The following is an 11,076-nucleotide window of genomic DNA, read 5'->3' as shown; positions in this document are numbered from 1 at the left end:
GAGATGGAGAGAGAAGAGAGCATATAGAGAGAGGGAGGAGATGGAGAGAGATATAGAGAGAGGGAGAGAGATATAGAGAGAGGAGGAGATGGAAAGAGATATAGAGAGAGGGGAAGAGATATCAGTAACATACCATCAAAAGAGCGTAGCGTGACATTAAGAATGAATCAGAGTGGGTTATACAGAGAAGATGCACAGACTATTCCTTCATCTCAGCTTCATCTACACTACCGTTCAAAAGTTTGGGGTCACATAGAAATGTCCTTGTTTTTGAAAGAAAAGCTAATTTTTTGTCCATTAAAATAACATAAAATTGATCAGAAACACAGTGTAGACATTGTTAATGTTGTAAATGACCATTGTAGCTGGAAACAGCTGATTTTTTATGGAATATCTACATTAGGCGTACAGAGGCCCATTATCAGCAACCATCACCCTGTGTTCCAATGGCACGTTGTGTTAGCTAATCCAAGTTTATCATTTTAAAAGGCTAATTGATCTTTAGACTAGTTGAGTATCTGGAGCATCAGCATTTGTGGGTTCGATTACAGGCTCAAAATGGTCAGAAACAAATAACTTTCTTCTGAAACTCGTCAGTCTATTCTTGTTCTGAGAAATGAAGGCTATTCCACGCGAGAGAAATTGCCAAGAAAATGAAGATCTCGTACAACGCTGTGCACTACTCCTCACAGAACAGCGAAACTGGCCCTAACCAGAATAGAAGAGATGGGAGGCCCGGTGCACAACTGAGCAAGAGACAAGTACATTTCAGTGTTTAGTTTAAGAAACAGACGTCTCACAAGTCCTCAACTGGCAGCTACATTAAATAGTACCCGCAAAACACCAGTCTCAACGTCAACAGTGAAGAGTCGACTCCGGGAAGCTGACCTTCTAGGCAGAGTTGCAAAGAAAAAGCCCCATCTCAGACTGGCCAATAAAAAGAAAAGATTAAGATGGACAAAAGAACACACACTGGAAAGAGGAAATGCACTGAATTTAATGGGAAACTGAGATTAAGGAATAACCTGGAACGGTAGTGTATATGAAACTGAGATTAAGGAATAACCTGGAACGGTAGTGTATATGAAACTGAGATTAAGGAATAACCTGGAAACGGTAGTGTATATGAAACTGAGATTAAGAATAACCTGGAAGGTAGTGTATATGAAACTGAGATTAAGGAATAACCTGGAACGGTAGTGTAATATGAAACTGAGATTAAGGAATAACCTGGAACGGTAGTGTATATGAAAACTGAGATTAAGGAATAACCTGGAACGGTAGTGTATATGAAAACTGAGATTAAGGAATAACCTGGAACGGTAGTGTTAGTGATATGAAACTAGAATTAAGGATAACCTCGGACGGTAGTGTATATGAAACTGAGATTAAGAATAACCTGGAACGGTAGTGAATATGAAACTGAGATTAAGGATAACTGGAACAGGCTAGTGTACTTATGAAACTGAGATTAAGGAATAACCCTGGAAAGGTAGTGTATATGAAACTGAGATTAAGGAATAAACCTGGAACGGTAGTGTATATGAAACTGAAGATTAAGGAATAACCTGAACGGTAGTATATGAAACTGAGATATAAGGATAACCTAACGTAGATGTATATAACTGAGATTAAGAATAACCATGGAACGGTAGTGTATATGAAACTGAGATTAAGGAATAACCTGGAACGGTAGTGCTAATATGAAACTGAGACTTAAGGAATAACCTGCGAACGGCTAGGTACGTTTATATGAACCAGTGGACGATAAGGACATAACTGAACGGTAGTGTATAAGAAACTGAGATTAAGGAAATAACCTTGGAACCGGTAGTGTATATGAAACCTGAGATTAAGAATCAACCTGGAACCGCGAATGTATAGAATACTGCTGAGTTAAGACATAACCTGGAACGTAGTGTATATGAAAACTGATGATTAAGGAATAACCTGCGAACCGGTAGTGTATATGAAACTGAGATTAAGGAATAACCTGGAACGGTAGTCTATATGAAACCTGAGATTAAGAATACACCTGAACGGTAGTGTATATGAAACTTGAATTAAGACAAATAACCTGAACGGTGAGTGTCATATGAAACTTTGAGATTAAGCACATAACCTAAAACGGTAGTGTATATGAAACAGATTAACGGAATAACCTGAACGGTAGTTATATTAAACTGAGATTTAAGAAGTAACCTGGAACGTAGCTGTATATGAAACTGAGATTAAGAATAACCTGAACGGTAGTGTTATATGAAACTGCAGATTAAGGAGATAACCGTGAACGGTAGCTAGTGATATATGAAAACTGAGTTAATCGCCATAACCTGGAACAGTAGGTCATTATGAAGCCTGCAGATTAAGGAATAACCTGTATTAACGGTAATTGTTCTAATATTTTTGAACTTGAGGGGATTAAAGGAGATAACCTGGAACGGTAGTGTATATGAAAACTGCAGATTACCAGGAATAACCTCTGGAACCGCGTAGTGTAGCCTTGTGTGAGACTGTGTGTCTCTACACTGTGTGTGAGACTGTGTGTCTCTACACTGTGTGTGAGACTGTGTGTCTCTACACTGTGTGTGAGACTGTGGTTAAGTCCCGTGCTACATGTTTCCCCTGGCCTGGTTTCACTACTAGAGCTGCTGCGGTCACGACATTTCGTCTGCCGATGATTGTCAAGCAAATAACGGTCGGTCTCATGGTAATTTACAGCRCRYGAGTTTCAAGTTTGTGGAAGACAATTTTCACCATAAAAATTCCCCTTTATAATAAAAGCAAAAAATGCGTAATTTAATTTGTGGTCACTTTAAATAATGGTGTTTTCCAGCTAAAGGAACATTTGCAGTTACAGCCTCCTGCGGTGTGAGCATTGCTGCGCTTGTAATGTGACGAAATAGCTTAATAATTTATCAAAAAATGTTGGTAAACGTTCTGATCTCAATCAATCAATCAATCAATCAATCACTCAATCTAATGTATTCATAAAGCCCTTCTTACATCAGCTGATGTCTCAAAGTGCTGTACAGAAACCCAGCCTAAAACCCCCCAAACAGCAAGCAATGCAGGTGTAGAAGCATCTGTTGCGTTAGCCTCGTTGCGTAAAAATGTTTTTGGGATGTTAGATCCCAAATGAATACAAGTACTATGACATCCCACAACCGTCCCAGACTATGTTTGGAATATTTATTTCTCCCACAGAATAGAATGGGTCRACTTTTGTACTATGGGGGAGAGTAGATTTACATAGGCTAGTGCTTTTGCTGTTCGTTACGCCTACTCATCTTGTTGGCCGACGAAAAGTAAATGTGGGCAGTTCTTCCAATATCTTAGTTTTGATTTTTAGTARACGCCATCACTCTGTTTTCTCACGCCATTGCATAGCCTATAGACATGTTGCGCAACCTGAGCTCATTGGCTCTCAGGAAGTGTTTGATTAGATTTTCCATTACATTTACATTGATGTCAGAGTGATTAGAGGGACAGTAGAGTGCTGAGTACCAGGCAGATAGCTGAGTACCAGGCAGAATAGCTGATTACCAGGCAGACAGGCTGAGTACCAGGCAGATAGCTGAGTACCAGGCAGATAGCTGAGTACCAGCAAATAGCTGGTACCAGGCAAATAGCTGAGTACCAGGCAAATAGCTGAGTACCAGGCAAATAGCTGAGTACCAGGCAATAGCTGAGTACCAGGCAGATAGCTGAGTACCAGGCAGATAGCTGAGTACCAGGCAGATAGCTGAGTACCAGGCAGATAGCTGAGTACCAGGCAGATAGCTGAGTACCAGGCAGATAGCTGAGTACCAGGCAGATAGCTGAGTACCAGGCAGATAGCCTGAGTACCAGGCAGATGCTGAGTACCAGGCAGATAGCTGAGTACCAGGCAGATAGCTGAGTACCAGGCAGATAGCTGGTAGGCTACTAATGGCCATCAGCAGCATCAGAGCTTGGAGAAGCCTAATTACCGTGACTAAACGGTCACGTGGAATTTACTGCCGTCGTGACTCGTGACGGTAAAACGGTCACCGTAACAACCCTAACCACTACCTCTCTCTCTCCTGACTCACTGATCCCCCTTTTGCCTCTGTTAATACTGTATCGACCACGACGGGCGACCTACCTCTAACATCAACCCCTATTGGCTGCTCTCCGAGTGTGCCGACTCCTATTGGCTGTATCTCACTGTGTCTCTCTCTCCCGCAGGAGACTGAACGGGGCTGCTTCTATGCTGTGGCACACTACTGAACCGCCATGATCATCGAACACTACCCTGTAAGTTCTGCCCCCTCTTCCTCTACACACTGTGTGGACCACAGGAGCGCGCCTGAAGGGAGGACGGCTCACAATAATTGTCTGAGAATGGAGCAAATGAGTGGAAAACCATGTCTTTTGTATTTGTTACTATTCCCACGAGCCCATCCTCCCCAATGAAGGTGACACCAGCCTCCTGTGTTATATACAATTAAGTTCTGACCCTGTTGGTTCTACAGGCAGTATGGAACACTGGAACTAAGTTCTGACCCTGTTGGCTCTACAGTGCAGTATGGGGACACAGGAACTAAGTTCTGACCCGGTTGGCTCTACAGTGCAGTATGGGACACTGGAACTAAGTTCTGACCCTGTTGTTCTACAGTGCATATGGGGACACTGGAACTAAGTTCTGACCCGGTTGGCTCTACAGTGCAGTATGGGACACTGGAACTAAGTTCTGACCCTGTTGGCTCTACAGTGCAGTATGGGGACACAGGAACTAAGTTCTGACCCTGTTGGTTCTACAGGCAGTATGGGAACACAGAGAACTAAGTTCTGAACCCGGTTGGCTCTACAGTGCAGTATGGAACACAGGAACTAAGTTCAGATCCTGTTGGATCTACAGTGCAGTATGGGAACACAGGAACTAAGTACTGACCCTGTTCCTACAGTGCAGTATGGGGACACAGGAACTAATTCGACCCGGTGGGCTCTACAGTGCAGTATGGGAACACAGGAACTAAGTTCTGACCCTGTTGGCTCTACAGTGCAGTATGGGACACAGGAACTAAGTCTGACCCGGTTGGTTCTACAGTGCAGTATGGGAACACTGGAACTAAGGTCTGACCCTGTTGGCTCTACAGTGCAGTATGGGAACACAGGAACTAAGTTCTGACCCGGTTGCTCTACAGTGCAGTATGGAACACAGGAACTAAGTTCTGACCCGGTTGGCTCTACAGTGCAGTATGGAAACACTGGAACTAAGTTCTGACCCTGTTGGTTCTACAGTGCAGTAGGGGGACACAGGAACTAAGTTCTGACCCGGTTGGCTCTACAGTGCAGTATGGGTACACTGGAACAAGTTCTGACCCGGTTGGCTACAGTGCAGTATGGGAACACAGGAACTAAGTTCTGACCCTGTTGGCTCTACAGGCAGTATGGGAACACACAGGAACTAAGTTCTGACCCGGTTGCGCTACAGTGCAGATATGGGAAACACTGGAACTAAGTTCTGACCCTGTTGGTTCTACAGTGCAGTATGGGAAAACACAGGAACTAAGTTCTGAACCCGGTTGGCTCTACAGTGCAGTATGGGAACACAGGAACTATTCATTGAAAACAAAGGAACTACAGTTGGAGCAGGTCTCGTTTAGATCACAATAGACACATTGTTGTCCTTCCCTCTTCTGCACTAGCCTATAGCGTGTCCTGATCGCTCGTGCTCTTTAATGCAGCCGTGGTCACTGAAACACGAAAGTCAAACACAGCATTGAAAATACTGGAACAGGAATCATTTTGAGTAACAATACAGGCATTATGCCAAGTAGCCTACAGTATATGGTAAATGAAAAGGAGAGACTACAAAGTTATTTTGACAAAGTCTCGATGACTACCTGTAACTCCTGATCTCTTCCCTGTATGTGGGGATAATAAGACCCCACATTGAAACAGGAAAATACAGCAGGAACGTTTACAGTAGAACCCCACTCCAGACGTATTGTCCGTTCCTCGTTACCGTACCCTGTAAGTCCGATCCTCTTCATGTGGCCACTGGAACATGAGGTATTATTAGGTTAACAATGGATACGTTTTCTACAAGTATAGTAAAAGGTTAAAAGACATTACTGTAAGTCATTTGAACAAGACTCTTTCCTAACACAGCCCGGTGTTCACCCCTTACCCTACCCCTGCCTTTTGCTGCTCTGGCAGTACGTGGGTAGAGATGGTGGTCACTAGGTGGCAGTACCTGGGCACAGAGGATGGTCACTAGTGGCAGTACTGGGAGAGAGGTTGTCACGCCCCTCACTTGGTTGTCTAGGTCACTGATATTAAGGAACGTCTCTCACCTGGTGGTCGTATGTCACTTGAAAACTCTACGCAGTAGTACGCGCTCATACTTGCTATCCACTTGTACCCCTCAATTATTATACACTGTCTAGGAATGATCTCCCTCATTCGCTGTACCGGTTGTCACGCTTCACTGATTAGTTAAGGGAACTCGCCGCTCACTCCCTCACGCGTAATATACGATTCTAATCCACTCCGCACCGTTGTCTAGGTCACAGCTGATTACTAGTAAGGAACTCCCCTCACCTAGTGTTGTCTAGTGTTCTTCACTGACTTAGTAGGGAGACTCCTCACCTGGTTGTCTAGGTCACTGATTCTCTAGTAAAGAAGGAACTCCCCTCAACCTGGTTGTCTAGGTCACTGATTAGTAAAGGAATCCCCTACACCTGGCTGTCATTTAGGCAATGATTAGTAAGAACTCCTCCACCCGGGTACTTTGTAGTCATGATTAGTAAGGAACTCCCCTGCACCTGGTGTCGACGAGGTCACTGCATTAGTCAGGAACTCCTCTCACCTGGTTTTAGGTCACTGATTAGTAAGGAACTCCCCTCACCTGGTTGTCTAGGTCACTGATTAGTAAGAATCCCTCACCTGGTTGTCTAGGTCACTGATTAGTAAGGAACTCCCCTCACCTGTTGTCTAGGTCACTGATTAGTAGAGAATCCCCTCACCTGGTTATCTAGGTCACTGATTAGTAACGAACTTGCTCTCACCTGGTTATCTAGGTCACTGATTAGTAAGGAACTTCCCTCACCTGGTTGTCTAGGTCACTGATTAGTAAGAACTCCTCTCACCTGGTTGTCTAGGTCACTGATTAGTACAGGAACTCCCCTCACCTGGTTTGTCAGGTCACTGATTAGTAAGGAACTCCTTCTCACCTGGTTATCTAGGTCACTGATTAGTAAGAATTCTCTCACCTGGTATCTTAGGTCACTGATTAGTAAGGAACTCCCCTCACCTGGTTGTCTAGGTCACTGATTAGTAAGGAACTCCCCTCACCTGGTTGCTAGTCACTGATTAGTAAGCGATTACTGCCTCGTCCGTTTCTAGGTACTGCTATAGACTTTCCCTGGTTAGTCTAGCGTCACTGATTATAGTAAAGGAACTTCTCTCACTGGGTTATCTAGGTCACTGATTAGTAAAGGAACTCTCCTCACTGGTTGTCGTAGGTCACTGCTTGTAAGGAGAACTCCCTCACCTGGTTGTCTAGGTCACTGATTTAGATCAGGAAACTCCTCCACCTGGGTTGGTCTAGGTCACTGATTAGGTACAGAAATCCTTCTTACCTGGTTAATCTGGTCCACGATTAGTAAGGAAACTCCCTACCTGGTTGGTCTAGGTCACGGATTAGAAGAAACTCCCTTCACCTGGGTGTCAGGTCAATGATTTAGTCAGGAACTCCCCCTCACCTGGTTGTCTAGGTCACTGATTAGTAAGGAACTCCCCTCACCTGGTTGTCTAGGTCACTGATTAGTAAGGAACTCCCCTCACCTGGTTGTCTAGGTCACTGATTACTGATCCCCTTGCCAACTGATCCCTGATCCCCTTGCCAACGCTTTGCGCCCCACCCACAGTTTGGGAACCACTGGGTTACAGTAGTATGCACAATGGTAACCCTGAGACATGGGATGTGTCCCAATGGCACAGAATTCCCTATATAGTGTACTATGTTTGACCAGAGCTACACACACACACACTAACCCTACCGTCTGTCTGTCCTGACCCGCAGGGTGAAGAGTTGAACGCAGGGAGGATAGGCCTCACCATCGTTATCGCTGGAATGGTGGGGTCGCTGATCTGTGGTATCTGGCTGGACAGAACCAAAACATACAAGTAAGTCAAGTCTAGGTTATTTAACGTGCATTTCTCATGGGTCACTACTAGGGTTGCAAAATTTCGGGAACTTTCAATAAATTACCTGGTTTTTCCAGAAATCCTGGTTGGAGAATTCCAGATTTTCTGCTTATTCTGGGAAATCTTCAACTGGGACTTTGGGAAAATCAGGGAATTTATTGGACGTTCCTGGAATTTTGCAACCCTAGTCAGTACAGTAGACTTTACATCATTAAAGGAAGCATAGGGGGACAGGGGGACGGGGGGTCAGGGGACGGGGGTTATGGAGATGCAGGGAAGTGGGATAAGATCCAGTATTTCCATGTTTCCTTGTCTAATTTCAAAACACTGTCTGGAACCAACCCAGTGGACAAAGCTGGTTTCATTGATTTTCAACCAGTTTTGAACGCTGGGAAGATAACTCACTGAGCAACTCTCACCAATGGACTTGTGTGATGCTATTGTCTTGAGTTCTGTACTGTCCGTGTTTTATCYTCTCATGTTGTTGACCAGCTGTGTGAGACTTCCGTCTACTTGACTATACAGGATGTTGATTAGCATGGTTTCTTCTTCTTGGCCGGGCTTGTTTCATGTTTGCTGTTTCATATCCTGTTTGTTTCGTGTATGTTTGTTGTTTTTTGTTTCATGTTGTTTCGTGTTCCAGCTAGCTGTGAGTTGTTTAGTGTTTCTCAGTGTGTGATGACTGTTCCTCCATCTCCTGCTGTGTGATGTTGCTGCTCAGCTAGACTCAGGGTCCTGCTGCTCAGCTAGACTCAGGGTCCTGCTGCTCAGCTAGACTCAGGGCCCTGCTGTGTGATGTTGCTGCTCAGCTAGACTCAGGGCCCTGCTGTGTGATGTTGCTGCTCAGCTAGACTCAGGGAACTCCCCTCACTGGTTGATCTGGTCATGATTAGTAAGGAACTCCCTCACCTGGTTGTCTAGGTCTGATTAGTAAGGAACTCCCCTCACTCTTGGTTTGTTCTAGGTCAATGATTAGTAAGCGAACTCCCCCTCACCTGGTTGTCTAGGTCAGCTGATTAGTAAGGAACTCCCCTCACCTGGTTGTCTAGGTCACTGATTAGTCGAAGGACACTCCTCTCAGGACCCACTGGTGCTCTAGGTCACTGATTTAGTCCAGCGAACTCCCCTCGACCTTTGGTTGTCTCGGTCACTGATTAGTAAGGAATCCTCATCCTGGTTGTCCTAGTCACTGATTAGTAAGGAACTCCCCTCACCTGGTTGTCTAGGTCGCTGATTAGTAAGGAACTCCCCTCACCTGGTTATTCTAGGGTCACTGATTGTAAGGAACTTCCTCCACCTGGTTATGCTAGGTCACTGATTAGTAAGGAACTCCCTCACCTGGTTGTCTAGGTCACTGATTAGTAAGGAATCCTCTCACCTGGTTGTCTAGGTCACTGATTATAAGGACTCCCCTCACTGGTTGTCTTAGGTCACTGATTAGTAAGGAACTCCTCTGCACCTGGTATCTTAGGTCACTGATTAGTAAAGGAACTTCTCCTCACCTGGTTTCTAGGTCACTGATTAGTAAGGAACTCCCCTCACCTGGTTGTCCCTAGGTCGACTGATTTAGTAAGGAAACTCTCCCTCACTCTGGTTTGTCAGGTCACTCGATTAGTAAGGAACTCCTCTCACCTGTTGCTAGGTCACTGATAGAAGGAACTTCTCTCACCTGGTTATCTAGGTCATGATTGTAAGGACTTCCTCACCTGTTATCTAGTCATGTTAGTAAGGAACCCTCACTGGTGTCTAGGTCACTGATTCAGTAAGGCACTCCCCACTGGTTGTCTAGTCAGTGATTCGTAAGGAACTCCCTCACCTGGTTGTCTAGGCAGATTACTGATCCCCTTGCCAATGATCCCTGATCCCCTTGCCAACGCTTTGCGCCCACGCACAGTTTGGGAACCACTGGGTTACAGTAGTATGCACAATGTAACCCTGAGACATGGGATAGGTCCCAATGCACAGAATTCCCTATATAGTGTACTATGTTTGACCAAGCTACACACACCACACTAACCCTACCGTCTGTCCGTCCTGACCCGCAGGTGAAGGTTGAACGCAGGAGGATAGGCCTCACCATCGTTATCGCTGGAAATGGTGGGGTCGCTTGATCTTGTGGTATCTGGCTGGACAGAACCAAACACATACAAGTAAGTCAAGTCTAGTTATTTAACGTGCATTCTCAATGTCACTACTAGGCTTGCAAAATTTCGGGAAACTTTCAATAAATCTATCTCGGTTTTTCCAGAAATCCTGCGTTGGAGAATTCCAGATATTTCTGATTATTCTGGGAAATCTTCAACTGGGCTTGGCAAAATCAGGAATTTATTGACGTTCCTTGGAATTGCAAACCGCTAGTCCAGTCACAGTAGACTTTACACATTAAAGGAACGCATAGGGGGACAGGGGACGGGGGTCAGGGCGACGGGGGTTTATGGAGATGCAGGAAGTGGATAAGATCCCAGTATTTCCATGGTTTCCTTGTCTAATTCAAAACACTGCTTGGAGCCAACCCAGTGGACCAAAGCTGCGTTTCATTTGATTTTCAACGCAGTTTTTGAAGCTGGGAAGATAACTCAACTAACGCCAAAAATCTCCACCAATGACTTGTGTGATGCTATTGTCCTTGAGTTCTTGTCTGTCCGTGTTTTACTCTTCTCAATGATTGTGGACAGCTGTCTGAGACTTCCGTCACTTGACTATACAAGGATGTTGATCATGGTTTTCTTTCTTCTGGCCGGGCTTGTTATGTTCAATTTCTGTTTCATATCCTGTTTGTTTCGCTGTGATTGGTTTGTGTTTTTTGTTTCATGTGTTTCGTGTTCCTAGCTAGTCTTGATGTTGTTTAAGGTTCTCAGTTGTGATGACTGTTCCTCCATCTCCTGCTGTGTGATGTTG

The 11,076-nt window shown here is 44.8% G+C and overlaps 1 protein-coding gene across 1 annotated transcript in view; it reads left to right on the top strand.

Moving 5' to 3' along the window:
* The window catches only part of LOC112072545 (choline/ethanolamine transporter flvcr2b), a 62,987-nt gene that overhangs the window by 29,149 nt on the left and 22,762 nt on the right, over nucleotides 1-11,076 (top strand). Inside the window, 3 exon segments of the mRNA XM_070439837.1 lie at nucleotides 2,837-2,889; nucleotides 4,210-4,278; nucleotides 8,054-8,157. Of these exon segments, the coding sequence (XP_070295938.1) occupies nucleotides 2,837-2,889; nucleotides 4,210-4,278; nucleotides 8,054-8,157 (226 nt within the window).

The sequence above is a fragment of the Salvelinus sp. IW2-2015 genome, unplaced genomic scaffold (assembly GCF_002910315.2).
Source record: "Salvelinus sp. IW2-2015 unplaced genomic scaffold, ASM291031v2 Un_scaffold1954, whole genome shotgun sequence".
Taxonomy (NCBI): Eukaryota; Metazoa; Chordata; class Actinopteri; order Salmoniformes; family Salmonidae; genus Salvelinus; species Salvelinus sp. IW2-2015.
The sequence above is the reverse complement of the archived record's forward strand: the minus strand, read 5'-3'. Positions and strand labels throughout refer to the sequence as shown.